Genomic DNA, 17,962 nt, shown 5'->3' with positions numbered 1-17,962 from the left:
ATAATTAGCCTGTAGATTAAGATACATTTCAAGTTCATTCTGTTAAGCAGTTTAATATGCTTAACAGATGAAGAAAAGAGAATCATAAATAAGTTCTCATAATTTTTAAAAACAAGTTGATGGTATAAGAAACCCAAAATTTTTGAAATTTTTAATGTAATGTAAATATATGTTGATCCATTCCAAGCAAGATAAAGTTTATTTCAGAAACCAGTAACACCTGTTTAAAGCTGACTTTTAACAAAAAATGGTATTTTTCCCTTTGGAGCACTAAGATGTCTCTTTATTTACTTTAGAAAGAAGAGCTACCATTATAAACACCCACTTTGTTCTTTTTTGTAAATCTCTCAGGGATTATGCAGCAGAATAGAGATCTTATAGTCCCTACACGGAATGGCCAGGACCTACAAACTTGCAGAGTAAAACTCCTGACTATATAGTGGTCTTTCTTTTTGTTGTTGTTTTCACGCGCCCGCGCGCGTGTGTGTGTTTAAATTAATGACTCATAATAATTCCAATATTAAAACTATTACTTCTACTTTGCTGTGGCTTAGAAAGGAAAATATTGCTAGCTGTTGGAAATCTATCTAAAATAAGAACAAAGAGGCTTTTAGTAAGGACTTGAGAAATTTTCTTCCTGACAAATTGCATGAGTTTTTATGTATTTGTCTGTCTTTATATTGCCCACTATGAGGTTTTATGAACTTATTCTAATTTCCAGCTGCCTTCCAAACAAGCCATCTCTGAGAAAATGGCATATTATCTTTTATAAGCTTTCTCTCCGATTTCTCTACATATTGTCTTCACTAAATACTTACCTCTTCCTGAAAGCATGTAAGATGAAATTTCAAGTAATCGATTGATTAATCTCGACCAAAATCCCATTGGAAAATAAGGCATTTCATACAGTCGAATGATAATTTCAGAGTTCTCACAGTGAGGAAGCTCTATCACAGGCCTGTGGTCAGACAAACTAAAAGGAAAAGGACACTATCATTATAGTGCTTCATAAACACCCAACCTTGTTCACCAAAGGATTTTGCTGCTTGAAATCAATAATTATTCCAAGCAATTACACTTTTCTCTTAACATTCTTTAGCTACATGTTCTTCCTATATCAAAAATTCAAGTCATTTAATCAATTCAAATGCATGCTCAGATGTAGTAGATGCATAAAATTTTTTAGTAATGCTATGTACACTAATAAATTATTACCATTAGTTATGCATAGAAAAATGTTGAGATTGTATAAAACTTGAAAAAATACATGTTCTTAAAATAGATATACACTTTAAGAATATCTTAAATAGAACTAGCTGCCATTCATCAATCAACGTAATTTGCACTTTTCAACATTGTATTACTTTATAACATTTCCAAGTTGCTTACAAAGAAAAGAAATAAAAATGTCTGTAATATAGAGCTAGAACTTAGGCCTCCATTGTGATACCATCAATTCTTTTAAAATTCTGTTGAAAACCCACTATCTACCCAGAACTTGCCTAATACAATAAACTCTCTTAGTATCATGTAAGGACACATTCTCGTTCTCTCTCTCTCTTTCTTTTTCTTTCCCTCTCTCTCCTCCCTCCACAGTAATCTCCACTATTTACCTTTCTTAAATAATTTAAGTAGTGGCAACCCAAATAGGAATTAAATACATAAAACAAGCCATTTACTGTATTTTTAATGTGTCAAATGCAGTGTTTTCATTAAAAGTAAATGCTACACTCCAGTAGAAAGTTTACATAGAATTAAGAAAAAAACATATTTAGTACATCTATTATAGACCAAAGTTTCTTTGACAACTAAAAACATATAATAGACAGTCAATTTCCATGGAAGAATTCAATTTTTCAGATTTGTTTTACCTGCTTGGAACCAGCAAATATTCTTCTCCTATTGGCAAGGCAATCTGAAATTTTTCTAGGAGTTTAAAGTACTGTGACATGTAGTTCTTTGGAAATCTCCTTTTCTTTGAAAGAAATTTTTCCACATCTCTACGTGAAATAATTCCCTTAGGATGTTTCGGATAGCCTTCCACTTTCACTGTCAAAATCTGAAAGATTCAAACCATAAACACTCAGTAGAATTCCTTTCTTGAAATGCTGCAAATTTAAAGCACTTCATGTCTCTTTTCTCAGTGAAAGCAATCAGAATAATTTCAGTGCTGTCAAGTACAACATGGGATCTAATTTCTCTCGTAGCCATGTAGCCTAGAAACCCAGCAGGGCATCCACTTCCAAAAAATGTGCTAAATTAAGAGAGTGAATTCAGATCAGAAATTAATGAGATCCTCTGAAGCCAATGAACTTCAAGATTTCCCTACCTACAATTAACAGATTAATTCAACACCTCACATCCATATTGCAATCTCATTAATAATATAGTCCTAGGAAAATTATCTTCCAAACTGTAATCACTACAGGTTTGTAATAGAAATATCACTTTACATTTATATATAAGAAGAGTTTCCATTAATGGGAAGAGAGGCTGTATAGAACAGTTTAGTGATTCTCAAAGTAACCACTGCATTTTGCTGGATTCTCCTTGCAGAGTCTGGGTCAGTACATATGGGTTGAGGCTTGAGAACCTGCTTTTTTAACAAGCAACCCAAATGACTCTCTAACACAGAGACCATACTTAGCTCTGATCATTGTCATGGTAGTTAAGAAACAAAGAATCAAAGTCAGAAACCATGTTCAAATTCAGGCTTTACTACTAGCTGTGGAACCTTGGGAAAGGTATTTGATTTCTTTAAGGCACAGTTTCCTTCTCTGTAAAATGAGATAATAAAAGTGACTGTCTTAAATTGTCTTAGATAACACATGTAAAGCATGCAAAGTACAAAGGACAATTTTTAGCATGTTGTAAACCGTCATATATTAGCCATAATTATATACATATTCCTATTTATTTTACTTAGCCGAGTTCATTTTAAAAAGAGGTTTGCACTTAATTTTCTTTAGTAGATCTATAATGTTTAAAGGACACTTAAACAGTAGCAAACCTTATTTATGTTATCATGTAGTTGAGTGAAATACTGGATTGCAAAATTCTTATGCCCAAAGACTTGTCTTACCCATCTTTCTATCTCTATTTCGTAGGTATAATGTTTACTGAATCAATGAATGCATGATTGATTGAACATATTGGTATTTCATGACAGTGCGCAATGGCTGGTTAAATAACAGACACTGCAGTTTATAGTAGTCCCATATTATGTATTTTATAGTAGTCCTAGTTTGCTCTTACAATTTAGGTTTGAAAAAAAAAAAAACTGCTTGCTGTTCTAGTGTTTTTCAAGTGCTAAGACCTTCTCTGACAATTCACTATCACCAACCACACTTTATATTTTCTTTGTAGCACCCTGTCCTACCTGATATACTATATGTTTATTTATTATTAATTTTGTCTCATTTGAATGCTAGCCCCATGAGTGCATGAACTCAAACGCACTGGAGTCAAACTACTTGGTTTGAAATCCTAACTCTCCCTCTTCCTGAATGTGTTTAAACTCTCTGTCCATCAATTTCTTCATCTGCAATTTAGCAGATAATACAGTACCATTTCAAAGAGTTGCTGTGAGATTAAATGAGATAATCTTTGAAAAGCACATAGTAACCTCTCATAAATGCACATCAATTTATAAATTATTATAACTTATTTTACTTACACAAATTCATTTTAATAGGAATTTGTGCTTGATTTTTATGGTAGATCTATAGTGTGCTACCACTATTTGTAGAAGACAGTTTCCAAAGATGGACACCATGAATTCTTTCCCTGCACATGCAAGCTACTCAGACAGAGTCCATTTTCCCTCCCCTTGAACCTGAGGTGGCCTTGTGGTTGTTCTGGTCACTAGACTCTGGCAGAACTGATGTTTTTGTCAATTTGGGGTGTAGCCATTAAGAGGATGGGAAAATTCTGCTTCACTTCTCTTGGTAACTAGCCCCCATGTAAGATGTTCAATTACCCTGTGATCCTCATGCCATGAAGAAGTCCAGCCAAACCATAGAAAGGGCCCCACGAGCAGGATCAATACACCATAAATGTGAGCATAACTTTCTTGGACTTTCCAGCCCAGCTCAACGAATGAAGCCAGGTGAATGACCCTTGCCATCACCATGTGGAGCAGAACCACTCGGCTGAGCCCAGCCAGCCCACAGAATACTCAGAAATAATAAACTATTGGCAATGTTAAGCCTCCAAGTTTTGGGGTGGCTTATTATATAGCAATAAAAATCTTAATTTTGCCACCTCAAAAAGACCTAATATTCTTTCAAACTAGTAACTGATATTGCTAACTCATGGTCTTATTCAAGGAATGAGAATTGTCCAGATTCTTCTGTATTTTTCCCATGTATTTTTTATCAAGATTAAATTGCCACATGAGCTTTTTAATGCTCCACCTGATGAATTCAATAAGTCCCTTTCATATCTCTTTTATCATACAGTTAAATGAGCCTTGCAAACTTCTCCCTCCCTTGATGGAACCTTTCCTAATAAGTTTAGTGATCTAACAGCTTGGGGCACATAGAAAGTAGATGGGCTCATTAGAGCTTCTGCACCATGAAATTATTCCTGCCCTTGCCTTGATGATTCGTGGAGATGAATACTCTTATTTATTTTTGCCCACAGGCATCAGACAAGTCGCTCTTGGTTTCACTTTATTTATAGCTTCCGTTCCCTTTAAACCTTACTGAAAATGACATATTTCAATTTATCAGCATAAATAAAAATGATAGTGCTTATTTTTTATGTTAATATGAAATTTAAATTACCATCTTATTGACATTTTAAATCTGTCTTTCAAATAACTTTGAGCTGTTCAAATTCCTAACTCAAATTCCTCACTTAAATTATCATGTTTATTATTGTAACTATGCTAATGAGAAGAACTTCCATGAAGTTTCAACTTAATTACTCCACAGAATCTTCAGGAATGCTATTGCAGCCATAGTGGAAATCTGCTTTTGTTTAAATAAAGGTGATTCTGATGCGAGCCTCTTCCTTATTCTACTGTAAAAGATATACCTACCCTAATATTGTCCATGTATGTGCAACTTCAAATGTTCCCAAGTCACATGGAAACACACCACTTTGGAGGGGGGCAACTTTAGCCTTTTCTCGACTAGAGTTTGGCAACTTTCTGATAGCTACAGTGTGTTACCCAGGACAGTAAAATCTGCTGGCTATATTTAAAACTCCCTTTACTGAACAAGATGCATCTACCTACATATATTTTTTTATTTGGCTTCATACCTGATACATTTTCCAAAACTACATGAGTACATCTTTACAGTTTTGAACATTTTTTTAGCTCTTAAAATAACATGCCTTAAATTGCAAGAAAGGTCAAATATAATTAGCTAACATTTTCTGTTCACTTATATTGAAGTTGGGAGGCAACACAGAAGATAATATTGTTATTATCCTTATTTTACAAACAAAGAAACAGAACCTTAAAATGTTAAGAAATTTCACAAAGTCAGTAAGTATTTAGAAGTGATTTTAACCTAGGTCAAGCTGACTTCCAAGTAATGTGCTCTTGACCACACTACTCTACTGGCTCCATTATTTTTTAATAGATCAATAAAATCACACTTCCCATGGCATATGTATAGAAGGATGAAAATCTAACTTAAAAATATCTACCAAAGTAGTAACAACTGACGCATTACAATTAATTCCCAATTACAATGTTTCTTTTTTTTTTTTTTTCTTTTTTGACACAGCGTCTCACTCTGTTGCCCTGGCTAGAGTGCTATGACATCAGCCTCGCTCACAGCAACCTCAAACTCCTGGGTTCCAGCGATCTTCCTGCCTCAGCCTCCCAAGTAGCTGGGACTACAGGCATGTGCCACTATGCCTGACTAATTTTTTCTATATCTATTTTTAGTTGTCCAGCTAATTTATTTCTATTTTTTTTTAGTAGATACAGGTCTTGCTCTTGTTCAGGCTGGTATCGAACTCCTAAGCTCAATCCCCCACCTCAGCCTCCCAGAGTGCTAGGCATGAGCCACCACGCCCTGCCTTACAATAATGTTTCAAGGTCCGCGGTATAGGATTTAGCCTCAACTGAGTTCCCTCTGCAAAATATCTTCCTTTTTTGCCTTAGATGGAATTTAGGAACAATTACTCAACATTGTCAGAGGGAATTTAATTACCATTGTGGTTTAATTGGAAGAGGGTTTTTCTAATATACAAAGATATAATCATTTTAGGGACTCGAGGAGTCACATGCAAAACTATAAATTATACTTATAAACAAAAGGAGTTATTTAATGGTTCTCAACTGGGCAATTTTGCACCCTCCTGGCAATATTTGGCAATGCCTAGATACACTTTTGCTTGTCATAACTTGGAGGGTACTACTAGCATCTAGAAAGTAAAGGCCAAAGATGCTGCTAATATCCTAAAATGTGCAACAAATAATTATCTGACCTAAAATGTCAATAGGGATGAAAAATCCTGAAGTAGTGTATTTTGCTCATAGCTTTACAATGACAAACTCATAGAGATGAATTATTATTGGTAATGAATCCATTGGTAATGGATTATCTTTGGGAGAAGAAACCATTTTCCATATGAAATATATATGGAGAAAAGACAGTCATAACCAATGTCATCCAAAGTTTTTGAAATTGTAAGCATTTAGAGCTCAGATCATTCCCCTTAGTCAAAACTCCCCTCCCATGTTATCTAGACAGAGGTTTCACAGGCTCGCCAACTAAATTTTCTTATATGCATTTACCCCAAGAAGAAAGCCTTCATTCTATTGACTAAGCCATAACAAAACTAAAGGTATCACCAGGATCTAGAAAAGCTATATGGAACCGAGAGATACAAACACCTTTCTGTGTTTTGAAAAGACAGACATGAGGCTGAACGCTTAAGATATCTTTCTTCCTTTCATGAAGCTCTTCAAGTAGTCTTCTATGTGAAGTGTTCTTCAGTTTTCTATACTCCCAAGTTTCTGCCTTAACTAAACACAAACTCTAAAATGCTCAATACTCTGGGTGCCATCTGTTCTACTCTTTGATCATAAGCCCCATTCCACAAAAATAGAAGACACCAACCTGTGCCATGATTTTACAAAGCCACTTGGGTTCCACAAAATATAAGTCACTTAACTGCAGGGCTGGGTCTTGAAAATGAAGAAGGACGCCTGTAGTAAAAATTCATCAAACAATGAAACATGGAATCTAGAACATATCAATATCAAAGGGCTTTAGAGAGAATCTAATCCAACCTCTTCATTTTACAGATGAGGAAAAGTCAGCATAATTAGTGGTGGAGCCAAGACTAGAACCTATACATCCTAGTTTCCAAGCTCTAAAGTCCCAATATAACAATGAAGTATTTTTAAACTATATAAAATCATCATACATAAGCATATCTGAGACACTGGCATGCACTGCAGAGCACATATTTACAAATAAATAGAAATTCATAGTTTTCTCTTTAGCTTGCTAAATATACACTAAAAGACATTTTATACAGACATTTTTCAAATAAAAATGAAAGACATTTTTCAAATACAGATAAGAAACACATTATATATCAGAATATCTGATTTAAGAATGATGGAATGATGGGGAACAGAGCAGACTGTAATCCACATAAAGATATTTTTCATACAACAGAATCCAGGGGATCAAAAGCAGCTTCCCAGCCACTTACTCCAGTACTACAAATCAACCTACACATCCCTAGGTAATACTGATCAAGTACACAAATAGCACTAAAAGTAGGTTTGAGAGTTTTTGTCTATGAGATCCATGTGTGATTCAACACAGCTAGATCTGCTAAGTGTCCCAGTTAGACCATCCTAACAATAATTCTCCTGTGCAACATAGAAAGAACTTTCACATGCACTAAATTCATTTGACATTGACACTATGAAAGGCTGTGGCTGTGCTCAGGGTTCCTGCATAATAAAGCCAAGTTCTAGACCTCACATGTTTTAACTCCTCAGGGACTCTTTCCACTACTTTGACCTTGGATGATTTCTAAATTCCTTTTCTTATGACAGATGTATGATTCAACACCCAAGAGCATGATGATCTTCCAAAAAGAAAAAAACAAAACAAAACAGTGGCCTAGTAAAGAACTGTGGAGATAGTCTCTTAAAGTTTGAATATAAATTCTACACTAGATTCAGACACACTGTAATAAATTACTACATCTGAGCTTTGAAAAAAATGTGAAACAAACACTCAAACCTGATTCATTTAGGAAGTGAACTGCATGAGGAAGCTCATTTTCATCCAACTGCAGCTGATTTTCTCTCACTAGTTGTAATAATCTTTTCCGGTCAATTACAGGAAATTCAATTGGCACATTTTTACGCTCCGATAAAATGATTTTCTCAAGTTCTACATAGCAGTCTGGAATCAGCTGCCCAACAACAGGCTGATCTCGGATCTATGAAATTATAAATGACAAGGTGTAAAAGTCTATTTTATTCACATATTTGTCAGGTGGTTGGTAAATTCAGTGCCAATAGTTTCTACAGAAATGAGTATATTATTCAAAGCATAGTTTTGAGTAAAATCAAAATGTGATGTAAAGCTATTTAAATTGTAAGGAATAAAGAAGATAAAATTAAAATAAGAAAATTACAGACACAGAGACCACTTTGGAAAAAACTATCAAATAACATAATATGGAAATATTTATCTAGCTATCCAGAAATTCCATGGCAAAAAAACAAGATAAATCACTAACAACAAATTAAGCATTTTTTTTATTTTCTAAGAAATTAAACTTAATGTGCAACAGACATGTTAGCATAAGAAATCTGTATATATTACAAGAGCTTTTGGACATAATTTATTAGGTAAAAATACTCATGCCCCAAGGTAAAACATTAAATTTTGTGCTTATTTGCTAAATGTTATATAGGTGGAATATACATATCAACAGTGAAGCCTGGAGACATAAAATCTTCTCACCCAAGCTATGCTTTTAAGATTTGTGGAATTTTAAACTTGGGAAAATGAGAAATCATTTAAACACCAATGATTCTGACATGAGAGGATGACAATTGATCTGCTATACTTTGAATACTAATCACTGTCTACTAATTGAGAAAAATATAAATTAAGATTTTTAAAGAATGACCTTAAGATTATAGTTTCTATAATAAAAATATTTTCCAATCCTTTTTTTTTAAATATAATTTTAAATAGAAAGGCAACTCAACAATAGTAACCAGAATGCCTCCAAGAACCACCAGATGGCAAACTCTCCCTATTTCTGGACCCATGAAAATTACGTATTCTTTTTACCTGAGAATCCTAATCAGAATTTCTACTTAAATTCTTAAACTTATTACAAATATAAATTCAGCACATACAAACAAAAATCTAACTTGCTCTCTTTCTACTTGTAACTAGAACCTTAAGGATTCTGATTTACAGCAGACTTACAGTAACTTACAGTAACTACAGTTACTTCCATATTCACCTACAAATGGTTACTACAAAGATGGTTTTCATGTATCTCTTGCCCCAGAAAAATAGATATAATTTCACTAACCTCCACTTTTCATATTCCCTTTCTTCATTATTTATAAATTAAGATGAAATAGAACTTCAGATTGAAGTTTATGCTTTAACTCAAGGAGGAAAACCTACCTATAGAACTAAACAAGGTTCTCACAGAAAGCAAATCAAGTTAAAAGGGCATGAGTTTTATAGGCATAGGTCACAAGACCAGCAAAGGAGGTCTGCTCTGCTAATGGGCTGGACAAGATTGAAAAGATCAAAGAGGGTATTGTTGGTATTGAACTCTGTTTTGTCCTGCTTCTCTTTTTAGCTTGATTGTCAGTTCACCAACTGCTATGCCAAAAGCCAAACTTTTACTTTAAAAAAGAGTCTGCATAGATACATGTTAATAAGGGTGAGACAAGAAAAGATTAGAAGATGAGAGAAGAGCCAAGATCAAAGGAAAAGATAAAAATAAATGAGAGAACAAAATAATGATCTCTAATATATTAAAAGCTGCTATGTGAATACAGGTTGAAGCACCTCAGGGAAGAAAGAACATTCAAGCTCTGGCAGGCTCACTGGTCCTGGGTCATCTGAAAGAGTCACTGTTCTACAAAGCAATCAAATGAGTTTTCAAATGAATATGCCAGAATGATACATCTGCTAGCAATATATACTTTTCTTTAAATAATACTGGCATTTCCCAAAGCATTCGTTTTACTTCCTGTATAGAGTTGTCTTCAAAGTAGTTCATTTATAGTGCTAAAAGACAACTGGTACAATTGATTGATAGTGATATCTTTATATTAAAAAAGGAGGTTAAACCAGCTTAATGAACCAACTACCTCATCTATAGATTTTGTTTCAATTAAATTCAGACTCTTTCAAAACAAACTCATCCTCTAATGAGTTTTTTTTTTAAGATAGGACATATGCTTTGACAGTAATGACAAAAAGAAAAACTATTAAAATATTCTAAGTAACAAAAAAATTCTTGAAGAAAACTACCTGGATAAAGAGATTCACTGGATGAATAAATTTTGTATACGTGGGTTTTTTTTTTTAAGTCATATCACTCTCTAATCATATAATCTACAAATAAATATGTCATTCTTCTTACATAAAATGCCACTATCAATCCACCATCAATAAAACTTTCAGTAACTGTTACAAATGTGTGTTGAAAGATACAAACATAAAATTCTCTCCCTGGGCACCACAAAGACCATCACATTTATAAATGGCTCATTAGGTTTAGGACAGAAGCATCATTTGTAGAAATGGAACAGAATGAAAACAACTGGCGAAGATGGAGTGATAACCAAGGTGACCATATAATTCACCATCCAAATTGGAATGCCTTTGTGAATGCAGTGAGATACTGTTAATAATTATGCTAGGACTGCCCAGACTAAATAAGATTTTAGTTATAAGCCATAATCTTGATCATTAGTGCTAATGAGCTAAATTAATAGGGACTAAGTGAAATTCACCATTATGTTTGCCATATTGAACTATTCAGGGTGTGTTTCTGTACAGGTTATACCACACTCCCTATAGAACACAGGCAAGATTTCTTTCTCCTGTATGTATTTAAAAAAAAAAAGAGTGTTCTCCCTGATAACTGATTTATTTGTGTTTTATGAACATTTAACTTACCAGAAAAGAACTCTGAAAATTTTAAACATAAGACCTAAAATGAAAAGCTCAGTTTGTATGAGCGAAGTAATTATGTTGACATTGCTGAAAACCAAATGAGTGGTCTTGATGACTAAATGAAAGTGTTGTCTCACAATACTGAGAGGGAAAATTGGAATGGGAATCACGGCGACAAGAGACATAAAAGAGTGGCAAAGAGGATCAAGATGTGCATAACATAAGAACTCCAAAAGAAAGAAGCAGATGGAAAAACAGTCAAAGAATAGAAGAATGGTGACCCCCAGATCTCAATATTCACAACTATAGGAAGTCAGGAGAGAAAGGACATCAAAAACATTTTCTCAGATTCTCTCTCTGAAACATTTTCTCAACATCCCAGAAACATTCTCTTACTTTCTCTCAGGGTCCTCTAATTATTTTTCATTCCCACTGCTATGAAATAGGAATGAGGTATGGCATAAATAGGTAAGTTTAACATTGAAAGTACTTGTAATAATACTAACAGTTATGGGGGAAAAAACCACAATTTTAACAGGATTGCTCTCTTCTCAAGACTTCTGATATTTCTAAATTGTTGCATAACATGAGACTTAATAAATTATATTAATCTACTGGTCTACTGTAGACATGAACCATGTTACCTTGAAATTAAGGCTCTCGTTTATGATGGTTTTTCGAAGTTTTGCCAAAGCATCAGATTCCTCAGTGGCGTTCACAAAGTGGTAATCTCGTATTGCAGGGAACCCCCGCTTATTTAAGAGCTCCTTGTTGATTTTGCTTATGCAGGCTTTGCGCTGCTTGTCATCAGAAACATCCAAATGTGTGCCAACAAGAATCACAGGGGAAGAAGAGGCACGAGCCTGTAGGGAAAGATGTAAAATAATCTTGTGTTTGCTTTAAAATGGGGACTGCTTATATATTTCTGTTGATAGTTGCTTTTCATTAAATTCACTTGAGTGGAAATGAGAAAATAAAAGACCTCAGAAGAAGAAAATAACAATTGTCTTTCCTTCCCTAAACCTAAGATAAAATATAACCATAAGAAATTTTGAAAAGTCATTCTTAGACTCCTTGTTAATCCAATTCTGACCACTTCTCAGGTGGCCTATATAATGGTAGTAGCATATAACATAAGAAAAGTAGGTTTTCTTTTCTTATGTTCACACCTTAAAATGGGTTATTCACTAAGTGTGCTTTGAAATAAAACAAGCATTTCATAAACCCCTAAATTATATCAAAGTAACATAATAGAGTTTATACTTTCTCTTCCTTATCTGTGAATTTAATCTCCTGAATTCATTGTACAGTCATTCAATTTGGTGTCTACAATGAAAGAAAAAAAGCCACTACAGCAAGTATTACTGCCACTGTAATATTTGCTCACATTGGCTAACTGTAATAAAGTCAAAAAAAGAAAAGCTCAAAAAAAAAAATCACTCAAATTACAAAACAAGCTTGCATGTAGCCCAAATGTCCAGTTTGTCCAAACACCCTGACAACAACCTTTTTAATGACTTAACTCACAGAAGAGTTCATTGGAGCATCATTCAAGGAGAATGCACTCTTACTTTACTCTCAATTCTAAAAAGCCATAGTACTTGAAAGAATGGCTGACAGCATGATGGCAAAGGAAATCGTAGAAAAATGACAAAAACTAGATACCAGATATAAGAGCATAATAATCTGAAGGACCTCAGACTAAACGGCCACTGAAGATATAGCTGGTGATGTACAGACTGTTTTTTTTTATTATTTTTTCATATTACGGGGGTACAAATATTGTTAGGGTTACATATATTGCCCCTGCCATTCCTCCCCCCCGCCCCTCCGCCTTACCAAAATATCAAGCGTGTCCTACCCTCAAATGGTGCACATCGCACCTATTTTGTAAGTGTAAATTCTTCCCCTCCTCCCCCCTCCAGACTGTTTTTATTTAGTACAGTTTATTTTAGAGAAATGTATATTCCATTTAAGAAATAATATAATAAAAATAGTCAACATATATATTTTCAAGTTTTATACCATAAAATGTTTCGGGTACCAATAGAAATCACCAACAGGGAACACACCATTTTCATGTCAAGACTTAATTACTTGGAAAAGTTCCCAACTCAAACTTTTGTGCTTCTAATTTTCTTTTAAGAAACTATTTGAAGAAATTGTTTGGAGCAACTATTTTCCCAAAATAAATTGCCTTACACAAACCACACACAAACCCTAGAATTATTTTCTATTTTCAAAGGATTAGAAGAGATCACCTTGATATTGAAGAGCCAAGGCTTCATGGCATCAACTTCAGCCTGCCCTTTGCTGAGGTCATAGACAGCCAGGTATAATGCTCGTTGGGTCATAAAATGGGGATGAGTGCTGTAAAATTCCTCACGACCTAAATAAAAATTGGAGACTTGGTTTTAATCTTCTGGACAATAGGCAAGAATCCGTTTTTTAAAAAAATTGTGAGGTGGGAATTATACTATTTATTATTCAGTGTACTAAGAAAACAATCAGCAGACAATGCTTAGAGGGCTATTCTGGGTTTTGTTTTTGTTTTTACTAGGAATTGATAACTTTTAGCCTCTGTGTCAGCTACCAAACAAGTACTTAGCTTCACTCAGCTGCCATCGAATTATTCCTAACATTTCCCTCCATGTACTTCGCCATTTTTGTGGCCAGGGTAAAATTAGAAGTTGAATAGCTTTGGCATAATTCTATACAATATACCAACTCTTCAGGTATTGGAACAGAAAACTCAGTTTTTGAATCCCTGTTCTAAATATTAATAAATGTAAAATTGAATTTAAAAATCCTGGAGAAATAAATACCTGCAAAATCCCACACATTTAGAATGAGGTCTTTCTTCTTTTTGCCTCTTATTGGGATAGGCCAGTCTTTCACATCTATGCCAACTGTGGAACTCTGCATTCCAAGATCTGATTTTTTGGTTTTCATTAATTGCTGCAATAAGGTGGTTTTACCACTCCCAGTATTTCCCACAATCATAAGTTTCATTCGGTTATAAGGCACAGCCTTTTTTAACCTCTGTTGAAGAAACCTGGTATTTGAAAGATAAAAATAAAATAATCAACTGCTTAACAATACACTTGAGATTTAAAGGAGTTCTTCTCATGTATCAAATACTTCAAAATGTCAGATTGTGCTAAAATATAGTGGACAAAAGAATTCATAGCCCTTATACCTAATAATGTACATGACTCTCAATTCATATATTTTGTTGGTGATTTTAGTGCTGTTGATAATGTTTGGTAGCATTACCAAATATAATGACATGTTACACCATCACCAGAAATAATCAAAATGCCAAAATAAGTTTGTAATACTATTAGAATGAATATGTGTGTGTGAATTTCTTTAAATAGTACAAATAGAACCCTAAAAATCATAAAGTATAAAATTTTACAAAGTCCATATGACATAGAACCCAAGTAGGTATATATGTATACTATTATACTAATGCTTGATAATGAAGTCATATTGGTTATATTATATATGTGTATATACCTGTATATTAATATATGATATACATGATATATAGATATATATTCATGTATATTATGTATGCTTGTAGTATATATAGACAATAAGATCATATTGGTTACATTATGAAGAAATACATATAAGCTATTATACTATAATCTGATGTTAATAAGTTGCTATTCCTAATAATGTAAAAATAATTGAAACTTATTAGAAGTGCTGTAGGTGGTTAAACAAAACCACCTTAAAATAATAGATTTAAAATGTTATAAAAAATATGATGGAAAAAATATGATGGATATAGAAAGATATAAACTGTGCTAAACTGTTACCCCAGTTTAAAATTAGAGAAACAAACTATATCACAATTGAATTTTAGGGAATATTGACTGACCCATTCCTAGAACTAATAGGAATCTGAACAACATTCCTGATGATATGACCAAAGGCAACATTATTTTTCTTGATTTATTGATTTATTAAGAATTCATTGCTCTCCAAAAATAGTCATTCTTAAAAAAGCAAATGATGCCTACAATTCCTAAACTGCTCCAGGTCTTCTGTCTTTTCAAAAAATATTAAGCCACATTTTAAAATATTTAATTATATACTGGCTTGATAATATAACATAATACATTGAAACTTAGTTCAATGAAATGTTTAGTAAGTAAGAATTGAACCAATTTTTATTAGTATATGAACACCTTTTCCAGTTTCGAGAGGGAAAAATCATGGGAAGTAATTACATAGAATAAGGGGTAGTCATGTTTAACACAGAAGGTAACAAATTCTTTCCTTTCCAAATTAAGTCAAGCTCAGGAGTTCAGAAAACCAAAATCTTTCCTCATAAAAGAGACAAAAAGTTAAATATACAAGTAAATTTTAAGAGAATTTGGGCAGATGACAATGCATAAGTATAAATCACTGGTAATTCAACAATTATTAATTGTGTGCCAGGCTCTGATAGGTGCCAAGAATCAACTAGTGAGTGAACATAGCCATGGTCCCTGCCTTGGTGGACATCATAGCCAAGTCAAGGTCACACTGAGAGGTGATAATTGAGCTGAGGGCTAGCAAGGTAAATAGAGTATCTTTGTGGGAAATGGAGTAAAGGATTTTATGAGTAGGTAATAATAAGACTAACATGCTGAAAGGGAACAAAAGGTGGGATAAAATCCATTACCAAAGATATCTGAAGTTCTTACAATGTAAAAACAAGAAACAGTGATACCTGAGATTTGGTGGTTTCGAAATGACCAAGGTGAGTAGACTATTTACCCTCATAAGCAAAATCAAAGTTAGTAATTTCATATAATGTCAGTTTCATATAGCTTCATAAACTATAATACTTTAAGATATAGTTGGCATATGTTAACTATTTGCTGTATGAAATGTAGCATGAGAAGTATTATATCCTGCTATATTTCTTTAGACTGTTTAATTGGTAACAAGAGATCAAACAACAATACAATTTCCTTTTAAAGTCCATTTCTGCTGAAAAGAATAGTAAGAAGGAGAAGCCATTCTCCCAAAATCAACTTGGGTTAAGAGGAATGAAAAACCTTTGCAGTGGCACCGTAGAAACTCATTCATTAAATGAAAAAATAGTACTATTCATATGTTTCCAAAATTGTAACTATATATCCATCAAAGTTACAAACAGAGGAAATCTGAAACAAATTTAATAAAAACAAATGGAAATATAATGATCTAACCTTATGATGTCTTTGGCTTTACATCCTACATGTTTAAAATCAAAATTAAGATGCAGTTCATCCAAAGGAAGATCCCATATTTTGCTTAATTTTCCCATTTCATTGGGAAAGGATCTCAGTTCCGAGTTGTAACTAACATCGAGAGATGTCAGATTTTCAAGACAGCCAATCTCAGGAGGAATCTTAACGAAATAAAAAAGGGCAAAACCTGTTGGTGGGAAGGAAGAAATGTGTGCTGCCAAGAAACAGAATGATGACAGGAAACAGGAAATGCTCACAGATTCCATCAGCAGCTTGCAGAGTTCTAAAACTTTCCAAAGGCTTGTCGTAAGTTTTCAGTATGTGTTTAAAAACATAAAAACAGACATATAAAGAACTTAACCCCAAACAATCTATGTCACTCATTTATAATCTTTAAAAATCCAATATCCCTCAGTAAAATACTTCATCTCCTCACAACATTGAAAGTAAAGAAGTTATTTATAATTCTGTGGCTTCATTCTGATACCTCACACTACCCATATTCTTCAGTAAAACCAACAAGATGCAGTCACTACAAACTTACATGCAACTTAGTGTTCTCAAAATACAATTAAATATTTATACTTTAGGAGGCACCCTAATTAGAGTGATTTTTTTTCCTGTTCCAAATTTTTAAGCAATATACATGACATTTTTAATAGGAAACATTCATTCGATAGCAAAATATCAGGTACCAAAAATATTCATGGCTTTTCTGAACCTCATGGTATCAGATATTTAATTCTTTTGAGGTTTTATAGGCAATAGCCTTAAACTGGAAAAATTATTTTTTAAGACAGATAATCAATTTCAGATTTAAAACAGAATGAAGTTTGTTAACAGACCTGACAGAGATTTATTGACACAATGACACAAAGCATTACATACAATCATAATTAAAAAAATATTCATATAATTCTTCAAAAATATCATACAAAAGTCATTTTTAAGGAAACTAAGGTATGTTACTATATCCACTTACCATAGGGTAGGCTTACATCTTATTTAAAAAGCAAGATAAAACAACAGACTCAGATTTTTAAATGATAATTTCTGATAATGCAAATTATGAACCATATTTTAAAATGGCAAGAATTTTAAAGATGACTTCTCACCTCTTTCAGGTTATTATGAGAAAGATGTAGTTTCTCTACTCTAGACCATGCATATGCTTTTTCACTCAAGTCCAAGATGCTGATCTGATTATAGCTAAATAAGAGTTCCCTTAAGTTCAAAGATTTCCAATGTACAGGACCTGGCAGATATTGAATATCATTGTTGCTCATATCTAAAGACCGCAAGCTAAAAGAATACAATGTCAAAATGAAATCAAATGAGTATTTACAAAAGACATGAAATAACATTACAGGTAATTTTCTCCTAAGTGAGAATAAGACATAACTTTAAAACTAACATTGTTGACATATGAACATGCAGGTGAGTTGAGTCTCAAGTTGAACCACCAGAGTTTAAGAACCATGCCTTTGGGCAAGTTATTCCATCTCCTGCAAAGGGGAGATGACAGTAGCTATTTTACAGTATTACTAGGAAGATTAAAGAGATGACCCACTG

The 17,962-nt window shown here is 33.4% G+C and overlaps 1 protein-coding gene across 1 annotated transcript in view; it reads right to left on the bottom strand.

Moving 5' to 3' along the window:
• LRRK2 (leucine rich repeat kinase 2) overlaps window positions 1-17,962 on the bottom strand; it is a 132,767-nt gene that overhangs the window by 43,949 nt on the left and 70,856 nt on the right. Inside the window, exons 27-35 of the mRNA XM_076007179.1 lie at window positions 17,506-17,692; window positions 16,370-16,551; window positions 13,982-14,211; window positions 13,418-13,545; window positions 11,801-12,019; window positions 8,232-8,433; window positions 7,086-7,174; window positions 1,872-2,059; window positions 819-973 (exon numbers count right to left, since the gene is read on the bottom strand). Of these exons, the coding sequence (XP_075863294.1) occupies window positions 819-973; window positions 1,872-2,059; window positions 7,086-7,174; window positions 8,232-8,433; window positions 11,801-12,019; window positions 13,418-13,545; window positions 13,982-14,211; window positions 16,370-16,551; window positions 17,506-17,692 (1,580 nt within the window). The remainder of the gene's footprint in view (window positions 1-818; window positions 974-1,871; window positions 2,060-7,085; window positions 7,175-8,231; window positions 8,434-11,800; window positions 12,020-13,417; window positions 13,546-13,981; window positions 14,212-16,369; window positions 16,552-17,505; window positions 17,693-17,962) is intronic.

The sequence above is a fragment of the Microcebus murinus genome, chromosome 10, assembly GCF_040939455.1.
Source record: "Microcebus murinus isolate Inina chromosome 10, M.murinus_Inina_mat1.0, whole genome shotgun sequence".
NCBI lineage: Eukaryota > Metazoa > Chordata > Mammalia > Primates > Cheirogaleidae > Microcebus > Microcebus murinus.
The sequence above is the reverse complement of the archived record's forward strand: the minus strand, read 5'-3'. Positions and strand labels throughout refer to the sequence as shown.